At 50.9% G+C, this 25,306-nt stretch overlaps 1 protein-coding gene across 5 annotated transcripts in view; it reads right to left on the bottom strand.

The window, feature by feature from the left end:
• Positions 1-1,129: 1,129 nt before the first annotated feature.
• The window catches only part of ERF (ETS2 repressor factor), a 39,882-nt gene continuing 15,705 nt past the window's right edge, over positions 1,130-25,306 (bottom strand). For 2 of the 5 annotated variants that reach the window (XM_083753934.1, XM_083753932.1), the window contains exons 3-5: positions 7,675-7,909; positions 5,367-5,482; positions 1,130-4,224 (exon numbers count right to left, since the gene is read on the bottom strand). In XM_083753934.1, the coding sequence (XP_083610060.1) occupies positions 2,990-4,224; positions 5,367-5,482; positions 7,675-7,909 (1,586 nt within the window). In that variant the 3' untranslated portion in view covers positions 1,130-2,989. Of the gene's footprint in view, positions 4,225-5,366; positions 5,483-7,674; positions 7,910-8,073; positions 8,302-16,733; positions 16,858-25,306 lie in introns of those variants that run through there. The other 3 variants (XM_083753933.1, XM_083753935.1, XM_083753936.1) reach the window with 3 other exon arrangements.

Genomic DNA, 25,306 nt, shown 5'->3' with positions numbered 1-25,306 from the left:
AAATCTCATCCTAGAAATTCCATGCATTATCTTTAATCAGAAGCAAGGCTTCTGTGGCTCTCCAAATACTGACCATCCTCACTCAGGCTGATGGGTGTTGGGAGTCCAACAAGGTCTGGAGGACCACAGAATCCTCACCCCTACCATGTTCTAAGCGGAGTCATATATGCATCTGTAAGGGTGGCACTGTGGGTTAAACCACAGAGCCTAGGACTTGCCGATCAGAAGGTTGGCGGTTCGAATCCCCATGACGGGGTGAGCTCCTGTTGCTCGGTCCCTGCTCCTGCCAACCTAGCAGTTCAAAAGCACATCAAAGTGCAAGTACAGTGGTGCCTCGCAAGACAAAAATAATCCGTTCCGCAAGTCTCTTCGTCTAGCGGTTTTTTCGTCTTACGAAGCAACCCTATTAGCGGCTTAGTGGATTAGCGCTATTAGCGGCTTAGCGGCTTTTAGCAGCTTAGAAAAAGGGGGGGGAGCAAAAAAAATCGCAAGACGTTTTCGTCTTGCGAAGCAAGCCCTTAGGGGAATTCGTCTTGCGAAGCGCATCGAAAAACTGAAAACCCTTTCGTCTAGCGGGTTTTCCGTCTTGCGGGGCACCACTGTAGATAAATAGGTACTGCTCCAGCGGGAAGGTAAACGGCGTTCCTGTGCGCTGCTCTGGCTTGCCAGAAGCGGCTTAGTCCTGCTAGCCACATGACCCGGAAGCTGTACGCCAGCTCCCTTGGCCAATAAAGCGAGATGAGCGCCGCAACCCCAGAGTCTGCCATGACAGGACTTAATGGTCAGGGGTCTCTTTACCTATATGCATCTATAGCAGCATAGTCTGGAAATTTACCTTTTCAAGAATCTCAGCTTTTAACATCTCGAATATGTCTACCAAACTCTGCTTGTAAATCCATGGGCAATAATCCCCCCACTCTTAGAAGCTAGAGGTGGAGAAATAAGCTTCCACTATCAAGCTTCATGTGGCAGAATTCAGATGTTCTTGGTAGAGAACCTGCAGTCAATGCAGAACCACTTTTTAGGGAAACATTATAGCAATGCACTCAAATCAAGAGCAATGCATTAAACAGTAACTTTCCAAGATTCACCAAACAGTTTTCTTTTCTTTTTCTAAGGGAGCACAAAGTTATGAAATCTCAAAACCCTTTTTTATTGGTTTTTTTTGTTTTGTTTTTACATTCTTAAAATGAGACACCCCCATTTCCTCGATATGTACAAGAATTTGAATAAGGCTGTATAAAAAAACCCCTTTAGCATGATGCCTCGTTATGTCCACCCTACAAACAGCAGGTTATGATCGAAGATCTAGCCTTCTGGCCTAACACCACCCTTCCGAAACCCGTTTTGAGTGGTGGTTTTGCTTTTTTTGTCTGGATGCAGAAAAAACAACAGACATTTCTCTCTCCTGCTGGGAACTGGAAAAAGTCTCTTTCCTGCTTGAATGTGGGGTAGCTGAAAACAAAGGCGGGTATGCCTGCTTGGGTTTGGGGCACAATTAGGAGGTACACAAGTGTTTGTTTGGGGGGGGGGGGAGATCCCTGCTTTGTTTGTTTTTTTGCAAGGCACTGTCATCCTGCAGTCACCCCCTGGCTCCAAATCTCCCTCTTTGACAGAAAGGGGGAAGTGGGGCAGCTTTCGGCCCTCCCTCTCGAGGAGGGATTTATTCAGTGAGGTGGCGAAACAGTGCCTTAATTTGGGGGTGGGGGAAGAGGCATGGAGAGAGGAAGGGTGGGGGGTTTCATGGGACAAAGAGTATTGGGAAAGTAAGGTTGGGAGAAAAAAGAGAAAAAGGAGTGCCCACTCTCTTGGAAAAAGCACTTGCAACAGGCACTTAAAAACTCCATTGAAATCCCACCCACCCAAGACGACAGTGGGGCAGGCAGAGAGGGGAGCACACTGTGACCAAGCCCACTAGTTCATTTTTGGTTACATAAAGCAATGGATTATGAAGGAGTTTCTTTGGAGGGGTGGGTGGGTGGAAATCCCTCTTCTGTCATTATTCTGGATCCCAAGGTTTCACAAATATACCAACTTACTATTCATAGGAGAGATGGGCTGGGGGAAGAGATTAAGATGATGCTCTGGAGCGAGACTCAAGAGCCGTCCAACTCTCTCTGCCCTAGGAACCTCTAGCAAATGAGGTTGGTTTCTGTGGTTTTTTTGGTGGGGCAGGGGAAGAGTGTGGTTGAGGGGGGTGCATTTTATTTTTTAAAAGGTACATCACTTCTACATAATATGAGTTAGAAGGGGATATTAATTACCCCACACCCCACTTCTTGGGCTCTATTAAAATGGAGTGAGATGCATGAAAAAATATGGCTAATTCTCTTCTCAATCCCCTGGAGGATTAAAAAGTGTATTGTGCTTAAAACTTGCCAATCGCAAGGGGGGGGGGGGAGAAGGAAAATATCGGGGAGGTGGGTTCTTTTAATAAGACCACCCCTTAAAAAACCCCGTGAAGGCAAAACCAATATTATGAACTTTCATTCTTTTAAAAAATAAAAAACCCTACTCATTCCTGCAGGGTTTTCTTTTTTTAAAAAAGGCCTTGGACTATATAACCTTAAAGGATTTTAAGGGAAAGGGGGTTGAACAGGAATAAAGAGAACCCTTAAAAGTCGTCCCAGCATATTAATTTTTTAGAAATCCCCCCTCCCCGCAAAGAGTTTATATATATATATTTATATATGTATATAGACACGTAAAAACTGTTCAATATTTTTTTTCGCCCCGTCCCCTAATTCTTTTTCTTTCCACTTTTTTTTTTTCCTTTTTGTCTGGCTTCCAGATAAGAAATAATAATAAAATTTACAGAGTTTCCGGAATAAACAGGGGGCGGAGGGATGGAGAGAAGGGAAACTGACAAAAGGTAAAAAGATAATCTCTGAGTTAAGGCAGCAAAACCAGCCCCCCCTTCTTCCCCCTCCTGCCCATTTTGTCCGTCTGTCCTGGGAAGGGAGCCGTGGGGGGGCTGCGCATCCCAGCTCTAGGAATCCCGGTTCTCCAGGGTCAGCTCAGCCGTGGCCCGCTGCAGCTCAGTGCTGATCCGCCGGCCACCCACCCCGTCCCCGTGGCTGCTGGCGTCGTCTTCCCCCTTCACCTTCTTGTCATCCGTTTCTTCGGCCCCCGCACCCGCTTCCAGCTTCTGGTCCTCGCTCCAGCGGCGCTTGAAGCGCAGCTTGAGAGGGATGCATTTGCCGCTCTCCCCGGCATGGGAGGCGGGGGGCGCGGCCGCCATCACGGCTGCCGGGGTCTCCTCCTCCTCTTCCAGCTTTTCCAGAGGCACGAGAGGAGCCTTGAAGACGTCCTCGTCGTCTTCGCTGATGTCGGTCACCTCGACGGTTAGGTCCTCCTCCGACTCGCCCTCAGAAATGGGCTCCACCTTGATCTGGGGCAGCAGAGGCGGCTCCGCCCCAGATGTAGAGGCAGAGGAGGAAGAAGAAGAGGAGGAGGAGGATGGCATGCCGCTGATGGACTCTCCCGGGGGCAGGCCGGGGGGCTGCTGTTTGTCGCGGTTGCGGCGCCCCAACGGCGGCGGCTGCAGCTTGAACTTGAAAGGGGAAGGCGGCTCTTCGGCCTGTGGTGGCGGCGGTGGTGGCAGAGGCGGTTTCTCGAGGCGCTGGGGCTGTGGGATGACGATGTTTGGGTAGTGGAGGAAGGCCCTGGGGCTGAGGTGGTAGTTGTACACACTCTGAGTGTGGGCCTGGAGATAGCGCTTCATGTCCTCTGGGTTGAAGGAGAAGTGGGAGCCACCAGGGTACATGGGGCTGAGGGTGGGTGAAGGGGTGTAGTTCATGTGCGTGGGCGTGAGGGGGAGAGCCGGGGACAGCTGAGGGGGCAGGAGGCCCGCCGGCCCGGCCATGGGAGACACAGGAAAAGGGCTGAGGGGCTCGGGGACCCGTGGGCGCGGGTAGACCCGGAAGAGGCCGTCATGGGTCAAGCGGGCATGGCCGGGCACCGGGGGGCCCCGGAAGCTTCCGGGCTCCCCGCCGCCCCGCCGCTGCTCCTCAGCCAGGGACTCCTCCACCTCTGAGTTGGCAGAGGTGCCGTCGCTGCAGTCGCTGACCGAGCCCCGCGCCAGGCGGCGCGCCACGGCCGAGAAGACGCCCGGCGAGCGCAGGTCTTCGGCGGGAGACAGCACGTCGGACGGTGTCGAGGGGGGGAAGCGGAAGTGGGAGCCGCCAGACGGCACGGGAGGGGCGCTCTGGGGCACAGCCCCGCCTGCGGAAACGAAGAGAAGTTGGGAGATCCAACATACGGGAGGAGGAAGGAGGAAGTAGACAAAATTGACCCAGTCCTATTCCCACTTTCCTTCTGTCTTCTATCACATCCCTCCAAAATTCTATTATTATTATTATTAAATTAAATTTGCATACCACCCTTCTTCCAAAGATCTCAGGGCAGTTGACAACATAAAATTCTAGCATATACATATCCAGTATCGGCTAGCTGTTCCGTTTCCATGCCTAATTCAAGGTGCCCACCATTCGTGTATAAAGCCTTAATTGACTTATAGAATTTTAGAGTTGGAAAGGACCCTGCTGATCTGCTATTCCAACCCCCTGCAATTCAGCTGCCCCATACATGGATCGAACCTGCAACCTTGGAGTCATCAGCACCCTGCTCTAACCAACTGAGCTATCTTAGTACAGTACCTGAAAGACGACCTCCCTCTCTCCCTATATGCCCTCCTGGGCTTTTAGATCAGCCAATCTTCCACCTCCCTCAGAGGTTTGGGTGATAGTGGTGGCCCAGGAGAGGGTCTTCTTTGTGGCAGCCCCCAAAAGTTGTGCAATCCATTCTGGCACCTTCACTGCACATCCACTGATATTTCAGGCTTCAGTTTCTATCAGCTGTAGCACAGCCCCAAAAACCTTTTGGGTATGAACATCAGGGACCGAACCTCATGTACAGAACGCATGCATCCCTGTAACAGGTGACTTTGACCCTGGCCCTATGCACAGGGAAGAGCAGGCACTTGGATTCCAGATTTTGATTCGACATTATGCCTTTCTATGTGTAGCCACCACAATTTAGGGGAGGGGTGCTTTGTTCGTACACCAAGTCAGCACCCCCCATCTTTGCAAAAAAAAAAACCCTCATCACTTTCACCACTTCTGCATGTTGACATGCGTTTGCCGGCTAAACATTCCTCTAATGAAATCCTTTGTGGGAGCCAGGTGCAAGGAACTTTTGAGCCCTCCAGATTGTGCCAAACTACAACTCCCAACATTATCCTTGGCCCATGGACTCCCGATGGCTGGGGTTGATGGGAGCTGTAGCTCAACAACATCTGGAAGGCCAAAGGTTCCCCACACCTGGTTTAAACTTTTGGTTTCTTTCCCCGCCCCCCCCCAACTCACCTGCCATGCCCATGTCAATGAACGGATAGTTGACCAGCACCAACTTGTTGAAGTTGAACTTGTAGGTGAAACGTTTGCCCTTGGTCTTGTGTAGGATCCGCTTGTTGTAGTAGTACCTGAAGGAGGACAAGGTGCAGGAGGAGGAGAGGAAGGTCAGTGACTCACAAGCCCCGTTGAACACCCACTACAGAAACTCTTCAGACTCTGAATACTTGGTGGGCGGTTCTGTGGTTTCTCCACACTCAGAACAGATTTGAGTTTTTTGCGGCCTGGGCACCTATTAAGCACAACCTGTTAACAACAGACAAGTTTCTAGACCTCATGGTGGAACAAGAAATTTATCACTTGCTTGGATGCCTGGGCTACCCATCTCCTCCAGGTGATGGCTAGAGAACATTCATTTTCACCATCTCACAGGAGGCGGAAACAGATTTAAGCCCCTTACTTGCTGCCAACTCAAGAGTGAAACCTCTGTTCTATTTGTCTCTTTGGAGTTATCAGCTCCCACAAGCATGCATATTATTTCCTGCCGTGAGGTTATGTTCCCCATTGCATAGGTGGGTACCGGAGGTGGGGAGACAGTGATTTATCAACCTCCCCCACCATATACACGGGCATGCACGCAAACACACACACAGCTACGCTGCTACAATTCAAGAATGCTTTATCAGTCAATCTCTCTTCACAGGGAACTCTGGGAATTGTAGTACTGGGAGGGGAACAGAGAGTATCCTGGCCACTCTCAGCATCCTTAACCAACTACACCTCCCAGAATTCTTTGCAGGAAGTGGTATCGTAGTTTTAAATACAGTGGTACCTCGGGTTAAGTACTTAATTCGTTCTGGAGATCTGTTCTTAACCTGAAGCACCACTTTAGGTAATGGGGCCTCCCACTGCTGCTGCACCGCCGGAGCACAATTTCTGTTCTCATCCTGAAGCAAAGTTCTTAATCCAAGGTACTATTTCTGGGTTAGAAGAGTCTGTAACCTGAAGCGTATGTAACCTGATGTATGCAACCCGAGGTACCACTGTATATGGTGTGAATGTGCCTTTCCGGCTACAAACTCTGTACAGACTCCAAAATGGCCTGATGAAACCCAAAGAGCTGCCCTTGTACCATGTTGGACTTTGGCCATCTTGCCCAGCGCAACCGGCTGTGGACGACATCCCTTCTCCAGCAGAGGTCTTTCCTCATCACCTGCTTCCGAATCAGACTGAATCTGGCACCCTCTGCTCTGCAGCCATCCCTCTGCAAAAGTGATGGAACTTCCCGGCAGGACTATATGCAAATCACTGTTATCAGGCATGGGGAACCTTTGGCCCGCCAGATGTTGCTGAACTACAATTCCCATCAGCCATAGCAAGCACAGTCAACGGCCAGGGGGTGATGAGCACTGGAGCTCAGCAAAATCTGGAGGGCCAAAGGTTCCCCACAGAAGCATTACAAAGCCAGAGGTCTTCCATTTAGATACACAGAACCAGTGCAAACCTGAGACTGTGGATTTGGGGTGATGGGACGACTCGTCTCTCAGGGAAGAGCAAGAGAGGCCTACCTCACAGGACCGTTGTGAGGCACCGTTCCAAAAGCAGTACTATGGCCAGGCACAATGAGCTGGTGCGGTTTCACATGTGTGCCACACATTTTGAGCCGCGCTTCTTTTGCACAGGTGAGCAGAACAAAGCAGAGAACTGGGAGCTTGCGTGATTAGCACTAGGGTCATGCGTTTGTGCCCCAAGATGAATGAGAGATTCCTGCACTGCAGGGAGTTGGACTAAATGACCCTCAAGATCCCTTTCCAACCCTATAATTTTATGGTTTATTTAAAATTATGTGTTATTCACCAACAAAAGCAAAAAATAAACTCAGAATGAAGTAGGCAACATTTGACGGCTTCCGCAATTCATTCTGCTCTGAAGATTCAGAAAATAGTGTATCTGTGGTCAGACAGGGGAAAGGATTAAGCAGAGAAGTGTGTTCACAAATGAAGTGGGAGGCAGACAATGAACTCTGGAGTCTTCCCCTCTATTCGCTCATCCCTGTTTCTGGATATAACCAGGTGCTGCCAAGCTGTTTCTGGAGCCGTTAAGGACTAGAACCATGCAATGTTTAGAAAATAAAAAAGGCTGCAGTCTCAGGATACAGGTTTCCACTCCATATATTGGTTCCCAGGGTTCACACAGCAGTTGCACAGGAGTGAAAAACACAGCCAGGTTCGAACAGCCCAGGAGGATAGAGACAAGGGAAGCAGACTCTTGGGTTTCTCTTTCCAGCACCCTTTTCTGCCAGCTCCCGCCCCCCCCGACTCACCTCAGGGCCCGGCTCAGCTTGTCGTAGTTCATCTGGGGCTTGCACTTCCGCACCCCCCACAGCCTGGCCACCTCGTCCGGGTCCTTGATGACAAACTCGCCGTAGTCCCCCTGCCAGGCGATGACATCATGATATTCCTCTTTGCGCAGAAGCTCCAGGATGAAATGCCACAGCTGGATTTGGCGCGAGCCGGGGCTCGACTCTGGCTTGTAGGCCCAGTCTGGGAAGGCGAACCCTGGCAATGAGAAAAGTAGAGTTAGCCAGCTCGGGATGGAGGAGACAGCAGCCAGGTTGCGCGGGGGGGGGGGGGGGTAGAGAGAAGAGAGAAGCAAATAATTTTCCTGTTAAAAAAAAGAAGGAGGGGCAGACTTGGAACAAAGGTACTGCCATTTCCCATACTCTGACCCGCTTCCCGCATCCCATCGGTAAGTGCTGGCAGTAGGGCACAGTGGTTACAGCCAAGGGAGGGCTGGAAGTTGAGGACTCTGCCGGCCCATCTCCCCGCAGGATGAAACTACGAGGTGCATGGATTTCTCTCCCCTCCCTGCCACCCCTCCAGCGCACACACAGGGAGGGGAAAAACAGGAAACCGGCGGCTGCTGCTGCCGCCGCCGCCTCTCCTCTTGTGCAGCCAGGAGGCTGGGAGGCCGGCCAAGCCGCCTTGCGACTTCCAGGCTGGGTCCCAACCAGATCCTCCTCCAAGCGTGGGTGGGAGGGAGGAACAGCCCAGGCTTGCCTCTTGATGTTAAGCCTCCCTCTACCTGGGAGGGAGGAGGGGGGTGCGAAGAAGCCAGAGCTGGCGGCCTCCATCAGCAAACTTACAGAGTCCTGCCCCGGGGACCCATACCTGCACAACAATCTCCACCCCGAGAGCAAAACACACACTGAGTGAAAGGGGGGGGGGAGGAGACCTAAGGGGTGCAGCTCAGCAACTCTGTGAAGAATCAGCCCCATTATGGCACAGAGAGAGAGGGAAGCATCAACATGTTTAAAGGGGGGGGGGAGGAGAAAGGGGGGAAGGAAGGCTCTTTGTGCCATGTTCTCACTGGGCAAGGGGGGGGATGGTTAGTGGCTGAGGTCAGCAGCTCCCAGACAAGGGGCCCTTTTTTCCAGCCACGAGGCAGCAGCCTAGCCCAGCCCCAGAGCATTCCTGGGGAGGGGGGTGGCTGTGGGGCGGCTGCTGCAAGGGGGGGGGGGGCGCGCCTGGAAAACACAAGAGGACGTCAGAAGCACACCCAAGGCCTAAGACTACCCCATGCGTAGTAGGCCTGTGTTGGCAGCACCAAGGGTCAAAACTTTTTTGAGGCAAGGGTCCCCAAACACCCCACAGACTTGTTTCTGACACATCCTGGGATTGGGGGGGTGGAATAACACGCCTGTTCCCACCCACCTCACCAAATTTTAGCTGCTCTCTCATAAACAGGAAGTCGGAAGGGAAAACAATAGGGCTGTTTCCATGCTGGCCCTGCAGGGAATGGGGCCTCCCAGTAGGCCCGAGGAACACAAGGGGTGCACCCATCACCCACAAGTTAAAGCGATTTGGGGGGGGAGCTCTCCCTAAAGGATCCTGGGGGCCCTTCCAGTTTGGACACGCTCCGGCCTCGGCGCGCCTCACAAACCCAGTGCCACGCGAACACATCGTTTGGTTTAAAACTTATTTACATCCCATCTTTCCTTTCGTCAACAAGGCTCACAGGGTTGTATGTAAACCCTCCCAACAGCCCTGTGAGGTAGCTCAGGCAGAGTTACAGCGAACAGACTGGGTGGGGGATTTGAATCCGGGTCTCCTAGGTCCTGGGTCCAGCAACCTCAGCTCCAAGGGCAATGCCACTCTCTTGTGTATGGGTCAGTAGGGCATGCCTGGCACACCAAATACACACAGAGAAAGCATATGGGTGGTTTTAGGGAGACCACCACTCCACAACCTTCTTCGCTTTTCTCTCTGCCCCCCCCCCTCACCAAACCCATCATGATCTCCTTGGCTTGAAATTGCTGAGCCTATGCCCAATGCCTTGGGGGAGGGGGGTGTCTGAGCTTTGCCGGGGGGGGGAGGGGGGCACTGTGGTTTCCCATTTCCCAAACCCCAGGCGCTCTGAGCCCATCAATAATTCAGGGCCCTGTAATGGAGGCTGGGGACGCGGGCGGGCGCCGGCTCAAGGGCATCTCGGCGCACAGACCAAGCCATTAGGGTGGTGATGTCATCCGGAGAGGAGAGGGGGGGTGGGAGGGCTAGAGGTGGGTCCCATAGACGCATGCCTTGGGGGGGGGGCGCTCCAAAGCTATTCCGTGTTGTGTGTGTGTCCCAACAGCCCCAGCACCCATGAATTCTCCAACAGGCAAAAGGGCAGGGCTAAAGTGCGGTCCAGGCAGGGATGGGGAAGCAGAGTTGTGCAGCGCCCCCCCCCCCCCCGAACCACAATTTCAGCTGAGCATCTTCCTTGCTGCCTTGCTCCCTGGCACCACAAGGGCCTTTTACAAACAGAAACCACCCCGCTCCCCCCCCCCCACAAAGTACCAGTCTCCAAGCAACAGGCAACAGCAAGGGAGACAAGAGGCTAAAAATAAACGGGGAGGAAGGGAGAAAAGGCACAGCGTGAACTGGGCAGCACCCCAAGGATAGGCAGCCACAGGCACCCCACAACTACGCACTGGCGGCATGGGGAGGCACAACAACCCCCCCCCCCGCCCCGATGCCTGGCGCAAAAGCAGCCCCGGATACAGCAGGTGCCCATGCAGGACTCTTGGTTCGAAAAGCAGCGGGGTCCCTTCTCCCCAATACCAGCCACATTGGGGGGAGGAGAAAGTTTGGAGCAAGTTGCTCCCTCTTCTTCACAAAAGGAGGGTATTGTGAAGCATCAAGCTCAGTAGCACCTGTTTGGGGCTGGTGGAAGGGGGGGGGGAGAAGCCATTTCCAGGTACATCTTAGGTTCCCCTATATGCCCCGCTTGACTCCTGGTTTTGCGTCCCATCCAGGCCCCCCAATTGTTTTCCACCAGCAGTGGAGTGGGTGGACGACATCCCATCTCCCAGTTCCTGTGAGTTTGAAGAGGGTGGAAGGGGGGGTGAGAGAAAAAGAGGGGGCCGGGGAAGAAACAAGCCAACCTGCTCCCCTCGCCTCCCCCGGCTGCAGCATGTGAGTCAGCCCCAACTCTCTCTCTCTTACACACACACAGTCCTGTTCTCACTAATTAGGAAGGCGGTGGAGGAAAAAGGGGGGGGGAAGGCCGTGACATCAGCCGCCTGCAGAGAACTAAACACAGTGTGCTGAATGGGCTACTGTTCTCCGGCTGGTGCTACCAGATACACTCCCCCCCCACCAGCGGAGTCCTCCCGGGGTGTAACAGAGCTGGAGGAACAACCCCCTCCCCTCTGTCGTGGAGTTTAAGGCGGGTGGGGGCCCTTCACATGATTATGACAATCAGGGCATTTCTCCCAGCAATGCAAAACTTCCCCCGAAATGTCTTTGCATAGGATCGCTTTTCCAGACATGGACACCACACATTAAAAGAAGCAGAAACCTCATGTACCAGGATAGCCTGGGTGTCAGCAGGAGGCCTTATCTGTGGGAGAGGGCTATACCTCCACCCTTTTAAAAAAAGAAATAGAAAAATGGCAGTGTTCATGTTGTCAAGACAAAAATTGTGTATGTGTATAGTGGTACCCAACTGCAAGCTCATGCACCTGATGCTGCGAGATGCAGGCTGGCCCTCAGTGATGCTAGCGAACATTTGCACGGCTCCTAAAGTAAAAAGTCTGGGATAGGGAACATGTGGCCTTCCAAATGGACTGTAAACCTCCATGCAATGTAAGCTGGGATCCCAGACGCCCCTGCAGGGCCCTGCTGGTGTGCTAAATGATGCACAAAGAATGGTGTGTGTTCCAATGATATTGCACGCTGGAACCAACTCAGGTGAGCGGTGGTGGTTGGGGGGAGAGGAAATTTTGCTTCCTGGTCCACCCCGCTCTTCTCTTCTCTGCAGGGCAGTCCTGCAGTTGGGCTTGACCTCCAAGCTAGTGCAATCATTTTGATCAGGGTGGTTGGAGGGAAGGGGGTATAGAGTCCCGTCAGCTAAAGAGGCAAGGCCTCTTGCAAAACTTTGCTCTCCTCTTAATGAAGTGTGGAGTGCCTGCTATGGGGGCAAGCCAACTGGAAGATCCTATGGCAGGAGAAGGGGAGGAAGAGGAAGAGCCTGGCAGAGCTGACAGCCGGTTAAAAGGGCAAGCTCTTCCGACACCCCCCCTCCCCTCCAGTTGCCTATCCTGCAGACCCTGTCCTGCTGTTTAGATTCTCACCAACTAACACCCTCCCAGGAACGCACCAGGCACATTCCTGTTCCTGTGGCCGGGAGAAAAGGGAGAGAGAGAAGGGAGAAAGGAGGATAGTGCTTGTTGCATTGGCCCATTGCTCAAAGACACAATCCTCTTATCATTTTACACCCACCCAGAAGCTCCCTCTCAATGATCAGGCTGCAGAGATTTAATCTTCCAGGGAAAGGGTTTAGGTTGCTATTTCCTCTACTAAAATAAAGAAGTAATTATGCAGACACACAGACACACACACACACACTTCCTTCTTTATTCACAAAAGTCCCATTTGCACCCAAACCCAGGATCACACCCACCCTATTATCCTTGCCTTCCAAGTCCTACCACAACACGCCACAGCCAAGAGGGTTTTCTCCCCCCTCCCCGCCATTATTCCAAAGTGGAAGAGGCACAAGACCGTTTCAACAAGTCCTCTGCTGCCACCCACCCTGCGCCCATGGCTGTTGCCACCATGTCTCCACCAACTCAGCCACCTCCTTTGCCAACCCACGGGGAGGTTGGCGGAAAAAACCACCGTCTGTTGGCTGGCAGTGCCCCCAGCTCTGGCACGAACCAGAGGCAGGCCTGTGCCAAGGGACTGGCTGGCTGGGTGGGGGAAGACGACGAGACACCAGCCGTCCCTACCACAGAGCTCGTGGCAGGTCTGTTGCCACCCACCCAAGCCATACTAAGCAGGGAGAGAGAGCGAGAGAGTGTTTGTCATCACCGCCGAACCCTTTCCAGCCACCTCTCCCAGTCTTTTATGGGTCCCAGATGCCCCACTGACAAGAGATCTCTCTCATCAAACGAAGCCCACCCTGTTTCCCCATCTCTGGAGGGCTCCAAGGCAGGGAGTGAGGGCTACCAGCCATGCCACACAAACCCATCCGTGTGGCAGGAGGGCAGCCCAGAGCCACAGCTCTGTCCCAGAGAGGGCAGGCAGGGGGAGAACACCTTTGACCCATGCACATGCCCCAGATGGGGGAACTGAAGGCAATTAGGGGTCTTTTCCCTGACAGCGAGAGAGCAGCAAGGCGCACGGAAAACGTACACACAATGCACACAGTGTTCGCAACCCCAGGCTTGGCTTAAGGCTCCTCTGGCCAAGCCAAGCCCTCCACGCCCCCCTTCCTATTTTCCACTGCTTCCTAAGAGAGAGAGAAAGTGTGTGTATGGGGGGGGGGGCTGAAACTGCTCCTACTTGCCAGAGTTCGTGTGTGTGTGTGTGTGTGTGTGTGTGTGTGTGTGTGTTTTATTTCAAAGCTCAGCTGAAAGGGGACTCCATCTTAAAAACACTTTACCTCCTTTTGTCTGGTTGACTAACTCAAGGCTAGCCACACAGAGACCCTCCTCCCTCCCCTCGAACTATGGTCTGTTTTGAAGAAGGGGTTCTATGGTTATTTGCTCAGGGATTTCCTGGAAGACAGCAAAGAAGAAGAAAAAGTGGGAGGGGGAGGGAGACGAGAAGAAAACTGGAAATTAAGTTGATATCTCTTTAAATCACCACCCCCCCCCCTTTACACACTCCAAACCACACCACCCCTGTGACTAATCCCCGGAGCCAGAAGCTAAAAGGGCTGGAATTCAATCCCGGCTTCAGAAGGGGGGGGGGACCCTTAATATTACATCACTCCCCAATACTAACAGCTTTCTTAAAGCCACATGCACAAGTCTACCATTCTCTGGCTTTCAGCAAAGCAAGCGGGGGGAGGGGGGAGGAGGGAGGGGGACCCACGCTCAGCTAGTAGAAGCCACATCAGAGGCCGTCTGCATGAAGCATGCCAGCGAGGGGTGGCAATAAAGACGAAGCCAGACACCTCTTTCCTCCCCCCCCCCTCCCGCGCCAAAAACAAAGTTGATGGGGTGTTTTTTTTTAAAAGCGTTTTTCAGACGGTGGAAAAACTAAGTGCCTTGCAACTGGGATCTGAATGCTTTCAGATCTGGGATCTGCGTTCGCTGTGTGTGTGAGAAAGATTCCAACATGGGGGTTAACGCTGCAAGATTTTATTTTCCTAGCGGCTTGGGCGAGGCCCAGGAATTATTATTAGGGTTTCTTTTTTCCCCTTTTTTTAAACAGACGCCCAAAGAAAAGAACTTTCCCAGAGTTTAAGGGGAAGGGGGAGAGGGAGAGAAGAGTTTTCAGTGGCCTCGATTACTGCAAAAGAGGAGGTGTGAGGGAAAGACAAGTCCGAACAGAAGCACTTCAAAAAAAAAAGACACACAAGATTCCAGGAGACAGACAATCGGGCTCGGAAGGGAGGGGGGAGGGTGGCGCCAGGGGGGGATGGGGTGGAAGCTCTGAACAAAACCAGAGAGTGAGCGAGAGGAAGGGGGGGGGGAGAGAGAAGAGAACAGAGGAAAGAATCTGACCCCTCCCCAGAGCCTCTGCCAAATAAAAATAAAAATAAAATTTAAAGGAACTGCTATCTGTCCACACACACACACACAATGCAAAAAGATTTTTTAAAGCCCCTTTCAAACAAATTGTTTCTCCACCTCCTAATGCAACCTCAGCTTTATTTCGTATCCGCCTCCCCCCCCCCCCCCGCGCAAACTCCTTTCAAGGAGCAAAGTCCACCAACCACTTGCCCTCAAACGGAAACCGCTGCAAGGCCATTTTTAAGACGGCAACCCCCCCCCCCCCGCAAGAGCCCAGCTTAGTAAAAGTGATCCGGCAACACTCCCACACACATCTAAGTGCACCCCGCTTAAAGGTGGGCAAGCAATTCCTCCCCCCACCTCGCCAATCCAGTGAATTGAACTCAGGCCGGATTTTGAATCTTGGTTTTTTATGTTTTTATTTCGAGAAGCGGGGAGGGGAGGGCATTCTTCTACAGAAACCCCCTTTCTTATAAAGAGGTTAAAGTCCAGAATTTGAGGTTGGAGATTAACCTCCCCCCCCCCCCAAAACCGCTACAAGAAGACAAGCTACATTTAAGGTAGCGTTTGGCAGCTGGTGTAAAAGAGGGCCCCGCCCGCCATGTACCTGGCTTGCTTATGTTTGAGGTGGTGGGGAGTTTGAGGGTGATAAAGGAAGCATGAGACCCCCACCCCACCCCCAAACCAACTAATGCACAACTTACAAGGCCACCCACCACACCGCCGCGCTTCCACTGACCATCCCCGCCAGGCCACCTTAACACCACGTTGTTTGTCGGAAACAAAAGTTCCTTTTTCGAACGCAGAATTTCCAGTTCGGAACGCTTTGTAACTTTTTCTCCGTTCCACGGGCTCCCCTCGCTCCGTATTTACATACACACACGCCGCGATGCGCCGTGAACCGTTTCCACTTGCCAACAATATTCTCCAGATTTGATTTTTTTAATTTTTTTTTTGCGGGGGAATATAACACACACACACCGTAACCAGGGAAAAGGAAATCACATGCCTCGTTTGTCTTTTTACCGTGTTATCACGTTTAATCGCTTCCAAGGTGACAATGGGACGGGAGGAGAGCGCCCCGGCCACTTCCCCAGATCCGAAGTGCGCCCCTTTCCCCAAAGCGAACGCAAACATCCCGCCCCCCCCCCCCAATTCGGCTATGGATGTCTAATCCGGTTTCGGCAACGTGGCGTTGAGTAACGTCTCTCCAACATCTCCCCACCCCACCCCACAGCCCCCCAAAGAAAACCCACCGGGATTCAGTCTATCCGAAACCGAAGCTAATCCGGTTTCAAAAACTCCCACAACCCCACGGCAGTGGGACGGTTGGGGGTGGGAAGTAGAAAAAGCGGAAAAAGGGGAGAGAAACACACATAGCCCGAGGCCTCCACAATTGCCACACACGCAGATTCCACCCCCACAAATCAGGGCCCACACAGCCTCAGTCACACACACCCCCATTCATTTCCCTACCCCCTCAATCTGCCAGGAGCACCCACTGCAGAACAAGCGGGCCGGAGGGGGGCGGGAGAGAAGCACCCAGGACGCCCCCGACCCCCCCACCTCCCCAAAGTCGCCCCCATAACTCCGCTCACGCCCCCCACTCCCTCCATTCCAGGACAGCAGCGGAAACTCCCGGCTAGAGCGCTCCGTCCCGAGGCCAAGCGGGCACCGCCACGCGCGAAACGGAGCCGGGCAGGGAAACGCAACAGGTCCCTGCGCCGCTCCTGCTCGCAAACTCCGGCGGAGCCCGGAGAAGAGAGGGGTGGGCTGCCTCCCGCTCCTCGCCCGCCTCCCTGCGAAAGGATCTCCCCCGAGAGGCTCGATGGACAGGAAACAAGAGTTAAGTAGCCTCCATTAGCTGCCAGAGATGGACTCCGGGAGGGGGGGGGAGGAGGAGGGGGCGGGAAGGGGAGGAAAAAAAAAACTTGCTTGCACACCATTCCCTTCCCTGCAGGAACCTCCATTGCAGCTTCACTCCAGGCACGGGAGCCGGAGCCCGCTGCGGATCTTGCCTTGACTCCCTCCCTCGCTCCCCGGTGGATCCCTGCCTCTCCTTGCAGGATTGTATAGAAAAGTCTCCCCTTCCTCCTTCCCCTCCCCCGGAGCAGGATCCGTCCCTCTCGGTTCACCCAGGAATCTCTCGCGCGCAGATAACGCACAATCACCCCTTTACCCCTCCGGGACCCCCAAAGTCCGAACTCTCCCGGGGTCGTTTTGCTGGGAAAACTTCCCCGCATCTTTCCAACTTTCCAAGCCCACGTGCCGCGGCCGACCCCCCCCTCCCTAAGCGACACCCCCCCTTTTACTCCTCCCCCACCGGGGGACCCCCATCTCCCCACCCAAGCTTGGGACCTTCCCGCGGTCCCCACCTGCGTCCGCCGGGGTCTTCATGGCTCCTCGCGCTGCAGCCGCCGGGTTGGACTCGGGCTCTGGCCCCCCTCGCTTTCCCCCCCTCCGCCTCATATGGAGCCGGGACGCCCACGCCCCCCTCTCGCACGTCACCGCCGCGTCGCCATGGACACGCTGAGCCCGCCCCTCCGCCCCAGCCTGGCTCGGCTCCGCCCACAGAGCTCGGGGAGAGAGGGGGAAGTTAAAGGGGCCGCGCGGAGAGGAGCCGCGGGCCGGAGTGGGATAGAAAGTTGGGCGCTTGGGAAGTTAAGGGGGGAGAGCAATTGGAAGATGGGTGGGTGGTGGGTGGGAGTCTGGGGGAGCGATGAGGCACGCATCTACAAGCCTCCCCCCACCCTTTCTGTAATAACAAATGTTAGTAGCAGGAGTGCCAGGAAGATTTTGTTAGGGTTGCCATATTTCAAAAAGTAAAATTCCTGACACCCGCAAAATTGTTGAGATTTTTTTTTAGGAAACCACCAAAATTGCTGAGATTTTCTTTAAGAAACACACCAAAATTGTAAAGCTTTTTTGGGGGGAACAAACCCAAAGTGTTGAGCTTTTTTGGGAAAACCTACCACGAAAATAGTGATTTTAAAGCTTTTTTTGAGGTGCTTTTCCCATTGCACTGCCATACATCCGGGTTTTCCCTGACCTTTTGCCAATTCAACAAAATTCCCTGACGCCATTTTTACACCCGAAAACCAGGACATGTAAGGAATTTTCCCAACCTATTGCAAGCCTAATTTTGTGCTGAGGAAAGCTAGGCTTTATTTTATTTTATTTTATTTTATTTTATTTTATTTATTTACACAAGGTAGAACCTGTGTAAATTACTGCATGCGGAAAATTAGCCAGTGTGCACCTATTGGATTTGTTTTTCCCACTTTTTTATATTGTAGGTCTAATTGTTAACCTGAGGAATTACTGTCACAAGACTCAGCAGTGATGGCTACTGGTTAAAATGACTTTGAAAGGGGGCCGGACAGATCCAGAGAAGAGAGGTCCATCACCAGCTATCAGCCATGATACCTAAACTGAGCTTCCACTTTCAAAGGAAGTGTATCTTATCAATACTGGTTGCAGAGGAAGGTGATTGCATCCATGCCCTTTTTGTGGGCTAGTGTCGTAAAGAGCATGCTCAGCCCAATCCTACTCACTCAGAATTAAATCCTGTTGCATTTAATAATGATAATAATAAATATAAAATCTGCACACTGCCCTTCATCCATATATCTCAGGGCTTACACCCCTAGGGCTGGGCAATATTTGGTTTGCAACATCACAATATATCACCAGCTAAACTTTGCGATATAATGATATATCAAAATGTCTGAAATAAAGATGGAGTTATGTAGAGGCATTGGCCGAATTCAAGGTTTTCCCCACTTTGCGATTTTTCCATAGCGTGCACACACACATCATGATTCATTATCTATCACCAGGTGAAAAATTATGAAACCAATATCACAATATAGGGGTCAAACCAGCTTTGAACGATATATCAATATATTGCCCGGCCCTACTCCCCACTAAGTGTGTATAGGATTGTAGATTTAGTAGTCTGATACAACAGGGCTCATCATTTTAAGTGCCAAAAAAAGGAAAGTAAAAGATGCTGTATAGGACACGGTACCTTATTTATAAAATTACATAACAGCCTTTCCTTAAAAGCTCCTTAGATATTAAAAACCTCTATAAAAAACTAATACAATAGTAAACACAACTAAAACAAACTCTCTTTGACTATAATATCAGAGTTAACCATTCTTAGACACTGAATAAATAAAACATTTTTAGAAGTCTTAACCTAGAAACACACACTATGATTTTATTTTTACAGTACTGTCAATGTACAGAGCACTTTAGAGTGCTCAAGAAAACAGGTCACTGTACTGAAAGGCAACAGGAAGATGGAAGGGAGAGTTAAGGGATAAAATAAATGAAACTTCACTACAGTGGTACCTCAGTTTTCAAACGTAACCTGTTCCGGAAGACCGTTCGACTTCCAAAATATCCGAAAACCGAAGCATTTACTTATGGAAAACTCAATATGGAAGCTACGTGGCACGTTCAACTTCTGAAAAGCATTCAAAAACCAAAAGAGTTGCTTCCTGGTTTTCGAGTTTCGAAAACCTAAACGTTCGACTTCTTAGATGTTCAAAAACCGAGGTACCACTGTACTTATGTTTAGCAAGCCATGAGGGCTCTGGCTGAAATCTTAACCTTGCTCACCAGGGAGAAAGCCCCACTAAATGCAATGGATTTAAGTAGACATGGACACGTTAAACTAGGGAACTCACTCCCACTAGAAACATGATGACCACCAACTTGGGTAGATTTTAAGAGGACTGGGCCAATGAAGCATAAAGCCACCAATGGCTACTAGCTACGATGGCGATGGTTGGTTGGGGGCGATAATGCTTCTGAATAGCAGTTGCTGGAAACCTCAGGAGAGGTACAGTGGTACCTCGGGTTACATATGCTTCAGGTTACATACGCTTCAGGTTACAGACTCCGCTAACCCAGAAATAGTACCTCAGGTTAAGAACAGACCTCTGGAATGAATTAAGTACTTAACCCGAAGTACCACTGTATGTTTCCGAGCACAATTCAAAGTGTTGGTGCTGACATTTAAAGTCCTAAACTGCCTTGGCCCAGTATACCTGAAGGAGCGTCTCCACCCTCATCGTTCTGCCTGGACACTGAGGTCCAGCGCCAAGGGCCTTCTGGCAGTTCCCTCACTGCGAGAAGCAAAGTTACAGGGAACCAGGCAGAGGGACTTCTCGGTAGTGGCACCTGCCCTGTGGAACGCCCTCCCACCAGATGTCAAGGAAATAAACAACTATCTGACTTTTAGAAGACATCTGAAGGCAGCCCTGTTCAGGAAAGTTTTTAATGTTTAATGCTGTATTGTGTTTTTAATATTCTGTTGTGAGCCGCCCAGAGTGGCTGGGGAAACCCAGCCAGATGGGCAGGGTATAAATATTATTATTATTATTATTATTATTATTATTATTATTATTATTATTATCGGTGTGAGAACAGGATGTTGGACTAAAGGGGCCGTTGGCCTAATCCAGCAGGCTATCCTTACGTTCTTATGGATAATAAGACTGTACTCTAGGGCAGTGTTTTTCAACCTTTTTTGGGCAAAGGCACACTTGTTTCATGAAAAAAATCACTAGGCACACCACCATTAGAAAATGTTAAAAAAATTAACTCTGTGCCTATATTGACTATATATAAAGTAATTCTCTTGAATAGGAATCAAATAAAAACAAAGAAAGTATTTTATAATTACTTTATTATGAAATAGTAAGTAAACAGAAATATGAAAAATTATAAAATACTTTATTTTTAAATCTTTCGAATTTTTCAATTTTTCCCACGGCACACCAGGCAACATCTCGCGGCACACTAGTGTGCCGCGGAACAGTGGTTGAAAAACACTGCTCTAGGGAGCTAGCCAAGGGTTCGAAAAAGTTGCGCTGCAAGGAGAGAGTATGGAAGGGAAAGAACGGCAGTAGGTATCATATAGGTGTTCTGAAAAGGAGTTCCAAAGTCACGTAAGGAATCCGTCCGGTGGCTGAGCCCGAAGGACCAAAGTTCATAGGCAGGACTGCATTGAGACATAGGAGAAATTCGGAGAGAAGTGAAGCAGTTAGATAATTTTAGGCTCTGGACCTCAGAGTCTTTTGTGGGTTTTAAAGATAGTATTGTCTGCTGCTGTGCTTGCTTTTTACAGCTCATTCTGCCGGGTGAAGTCCTTTGGCAAAGTTCTGCCCCGACAGCACCACAGGGGGAAAGGCCAAGACCATGAAAGGCCTATACAAAGGCTACACCTGGTCAAAATTATTCCATGATTTTGGCACTACCACTGAGAAGGCCCTGCGCTTTGGGGGGTTTTTTTGGGGGGGAGGGAATGGGGAGTGGCACACTGGGTTTTACCCTACTTTGCCTATTCATAGAGAAGGTCTAGAAAGAGCTGTGTGAGGCACTCAACTGGAAGTCCTGCTTCTGAGCTCCACCCAAATTCTGAGATTTTACAACACCTAAAACATTTTGAAGGGTTGAACATTTTGTGGTGAAATCACACTATGCTCAGTACTCAGTGAGTACTGAGGAGCCCCATCCATGCAGGGGTGGGGGGACAGGCTTTTATGGGGGGGCTCTAGTGTACTTTTTGAAAGGAAGGAGGGAGGGAGGGAGGGAGGGAGGGAGGGAGGGAGGGAGGAAGGAAGGAAGGAAGGAAGGAAGGAAGGAAGGAAGGAAGGAAGGAAGGAAGGAAGGTGAGTAGATAGATAGATAGATAGATAGATAGATAGATAGACAGACAGACAGACCTTGGCTGCCCTGGGTTCCCTTGAGAGGAAAGACAGGCTAAAAATGTAATATATAAATAAATTGGTAAGGGATAATAATAATAATAGTAATAATAATAATAATAATAATAATAATAATAATAATAATTTTAATTGTACCCCGCCCATCTGGCTGGGTTTCCCCAACCACTCTGGCTGCTTCCAACAAAGACAAAAAATACACTAAATACACTAAAAAATACACACATTAAAAACGTCCCTGAACAGGGCTGCCTTCAGATGTCTTCTGAATGTCAGGTAGTTGTTTATCGCTTTGACATCTGATGGGAGGGCGTTCCACAGGGCAGGCGCCACTACCGAGAAGTCCCTCTGCCTGGTTCCCTGTAGCTTTGCTTCTCGCAATGAGGGAACCGCCAGAAGGCCCTCGGCGCTGGACCTCAGTGTCCAGGCAGAACGATGGGGGTGGAGACGCTCCTTCAGGTATACTCCATTCCCCCAATTTTAGTGACCTCACCGGGTTTTTTTTTAAAGGGCTTTAAAATGTGCTTTGTGGAGTTGGTTTGTGTGCTTTTTTCTTGTTTTATGATGCATTTTTAAATTGTGCACCACCCTGAGATCTGCTGAAGGGCAGTATGCAAATATAATTAATATTAATATGAGGAACAACCATACTGAGTTCCAGAGAATTTTTTCATATAAAAGAACCTTTCAACATCCAAGAACCAGAGTTACGGAAGGCAGGGTCCAAAACCTGGATAACTGGGACAACCGTGGGCCAGCCATTGTCTCTCAGCCTAACCTACCTCACAGGGTTGTTGTGAGAATAAAATGGGGAGAGGGGAAACCATGAGCGCCCTTTGGGGGGGGGGAATGTGGGTGATAAATGTAATTCGTAAATAAATAAATAAAATTAAGTCCATCACCTTTGCCTTACAGAATCTGGAAACAGGGCTCAGAATCCAGCAGCTTCCAAGACTTTGGAGGCGGCCAAATTTCAGCCAGGGATGCAGGGGAGGCCCTGGAGGAAGATGTTTGCCACTTGTTACAAATAGCCGGGGGGGGGGGTGTATTTAAAACAAAGGGGGGGGAGGCCAGCCAGCAATTTGCACAGGATCAAAAACAAAGAGCAAGAGTGAATCTGGGGAAGAGGAAAGAACTGCAAAACATTCTGTGAATAGCCTGGAGGAACAGTGAAAGGATACAATGCAGATAAGAGGAGGAGGAGGGTGGGGCAGGAGGTCCAGACAATGGTCTGATGGCACATGATGCTATTAAAGTATATTTGTTAAAGCTAAGCAGGTCTCCAACCTGGCCAGTTGCTTAGATGGGAGACTGAATAACCAGGGCTGGCTCAGTCAGAAAGGCAGTTTGTAACTTAGCATGCCAGGGGAGACGGCTGGAGCACTTAGGTCAGGCATGTCCAAAGTCTGTTCCGGTGGCCTAATCCAGCCTGCCGGTCGGTTTAATCCAGTCCCTGTGGCAGTTTATTTCTGGGATAAGATAAAGGTAAAGGGACCCCTGATCATTAGGTCCAGTCGTGGCCGACTCTGGGGTTGCGACGCTCATCTTGCTTTAGTGGCCGAGGGAGCCGGCATGCAGCTTCCGGGTCATGTGGCCAGCATGACTAAGCCACTTCTGGTGAACCAGAGCAGCGCGCGGAAACGCCGTTTACCTTCCCGCCAGAGCGGTACCTATTTATCTACTTGCACTTTGATGTGCTTTCAACTGCTAGGTTGGCAGGAGCAGGGACTGAGCAATGGGAGCTCACCTCGTCGCGGAGATTCGAACCGCCAACTTTCTGATCGGCAAGTCCTAGGCTAAGCTCAACAACTTCAATCTTAAATAAAGGTCAATAACTTTGGTGGGCCCTCACGCATGTTCCCCTCATCAAATCTGGCCCTCTTTGGAGGCTTCCCTGACTTAAGTCCTCATAGGCTTCTCATAGGCAATTGGTTGGCCACTGTGAGAACAGGATGGTGAACTAGATAGGCCACTGGCCTGATCCTCCAGTTCTCTCCTTACGTTACTGTGCCAAGCTGGAGCCCCGCACAAAAGAAGGTCATGTAAGTGTCTCCCACAGGGGAGCCGCAGAAAGAATGTGGTTGGTCAAGGGAGCCATGGACTCCAAAGGCTGAGTGAAAACCACTGCTCTACAGGTTTCTACGTGCAAAAAATATGGAAAGGAAGCAAACCCAGAGGTCCTTGAGAAGCACTTTTGATGCATATACTTAAATAGGAAAGGTGAAACGAGAAAGAAAACGGCACCTACAATTTACAGTGCATTTTCTCAACTTTTCTAAAAAAGCTCAACAACTTTTTTGGGGGTCTCCTAAAAAAAGCTGTGCCTCAGGAGCTGGGGGGGGGGTGTTGCTACGCTGCTGACGAAGGAAAGTTTGGGGCCAACAGAAGTTTGAAACAGAAGCAAGGCCTTTGTGTAAACAGGTTTGAGCCTGGCCTCCTGAGACGTGAAGCTCCTTGTCCAGATTCCTGCCTAGCCAGGGGTATTCCTGGGCTCACAAACAGTCTGTCACCCTCTCATCTCCCCATCTGTAAAGCAGGAATATTAATGATCTGGCTGCTCGGTGCTACTGTGAGGTTGGGCGAGGTGATTGCCGCAAAGCACGGGGAGCATCAGCAGACACTCCAGGGGGAAGGAGTGCAGCTGAGAAGGTGCTAGCACAAAAGTGAAGGATCAGGGGTGGGAACGGCAACTCACTCGTTCCTGGGCCACGGGGCACAGAGGGAACAGGCAGCAGCAGATCTGAAGGAATGTGAGCGGGGAGGGATCCCTGTCCGGGCATGTTGGGGAGCTCAGAAGATTCCATCCTCCAAGCAGACAGGCAAGGGTGGGGAGAGGCAGAGACCGACCGACCAGGGCCTGGCTGCAGGGAGGGAAGCGCTGATCAGGAAGCCCCCCTGAGGACAACAGGCACAGACCACTTTCCGTTCATGTCCATGGAGAGTGCCATGAAGACTCCGCCTCTCTGCAAATGCCAATTTTGCAGGACTTGCACAGTGCAGATCTGGGGATCAGGGCGGTGGGGGAATAGGCTTGCTAGCTCCCAACTTCCTTGCATGGCACAAAGAAGCAACGGTATCAAGGAGGCCACTAAGACACAGCGCCAAGCTGTATTAGATAAAGGTAAAGAAACCCCTGACCATTAAGTCCAGTCGTGACTGACTCTGGGGTTGTGGCGCTCATCTCGCTTTATTGGCCGAGGGAGCCGGCATACAGCTTCCAGGTCATGTTCCCAGCATGACTAAGCCACTTCTGGCGAACCAGAGCAGCACAGGGAAATGCCATTTACCTTCCCGCCAGAGCGGTACCTACTTATCTACTTGCACTTTGACGTGCTTTCAAACTGCTAGGCTGGCAGGAGCAGGGGATTCGAACCACCGATCTTCTGATCGGCAAGTCCTAGGCTCTGTGGTTTAACCCACAGCGCCACCCGCATCCAAGCTGCATTAGGACGCTGGTATTTACGTTGTACACAACCCATGTGTAAAGCACATTCAACGGATATTTAAAGTACACGGTTTCTTCCCAAAGAATCCCAACCCTCCAAGTGTCCCTATTTTCCAGAGACAGTCCCGGATTTACAGAAGCCGTCCCGGTTTCTGATTTGATTCCGGAATGTCCTGCTTTTCTTTAGGACACCCCTATTTTCACTGGAGAAATGTTGGAGGGTATGGAGTTATGTGAATCCCGAGCCAAGGACATAAGTAACTCCACAATCTTTAGAAGACATCTGAAGGCAGCCCTGTATAGGAAAGTGGTATTATTATTATTATTATTATTATTATTATTATTATTATTAATACCACTGTATTATGTTTCTATATGCATTGGAAGCTGCCCAGAGTGCCTGGAACAACCCAGTCAGACAGGCAATATAACAGACTGGGTTATTTGTGGAGAATAGGAATTCATTCATTCCCCCCCCCCAAAAAAAATATAGTCCAGCCCCCCACAAGGTCTGAGCAACAGTGGACCGCCCCCCTGCTGAAAAAGTTTGCTGACCCCCTGCATTACATTAACAAACTACAGTTCCCATCATTATCTGGGGGGAAGCCGTGTCCTTTAAATGTCTGGTGTGGATCTACGTAGTTGTCTTCTTAACCTATATGTCCTTGGTTAAGAAGACACTTACGGCGGCATTCCTAGGAAGATAGGAACATACCGAGCCACAGCACCGGTCCATCTAGTTCAGTATGGACTATACTGGTTG

Source organism: Podarcis gaigeae (assembly GCF_964106915.1).
Source record: "Podarcis gaigeae genome assembly, chromosome: 8".
In the NCBI taxonomy this organism is placed as follows: Eukaryota; Metazoa; Chordata; class Lepidosauria; order Squamata; family Lacertidae; genus Podarcis; species Podarcis gaigeae.
The sequence above is the reverse complement of the archived record's forward strand: the minus strand, read 5'-3'. Positions and strand labels throughout refer to the sequence as shown.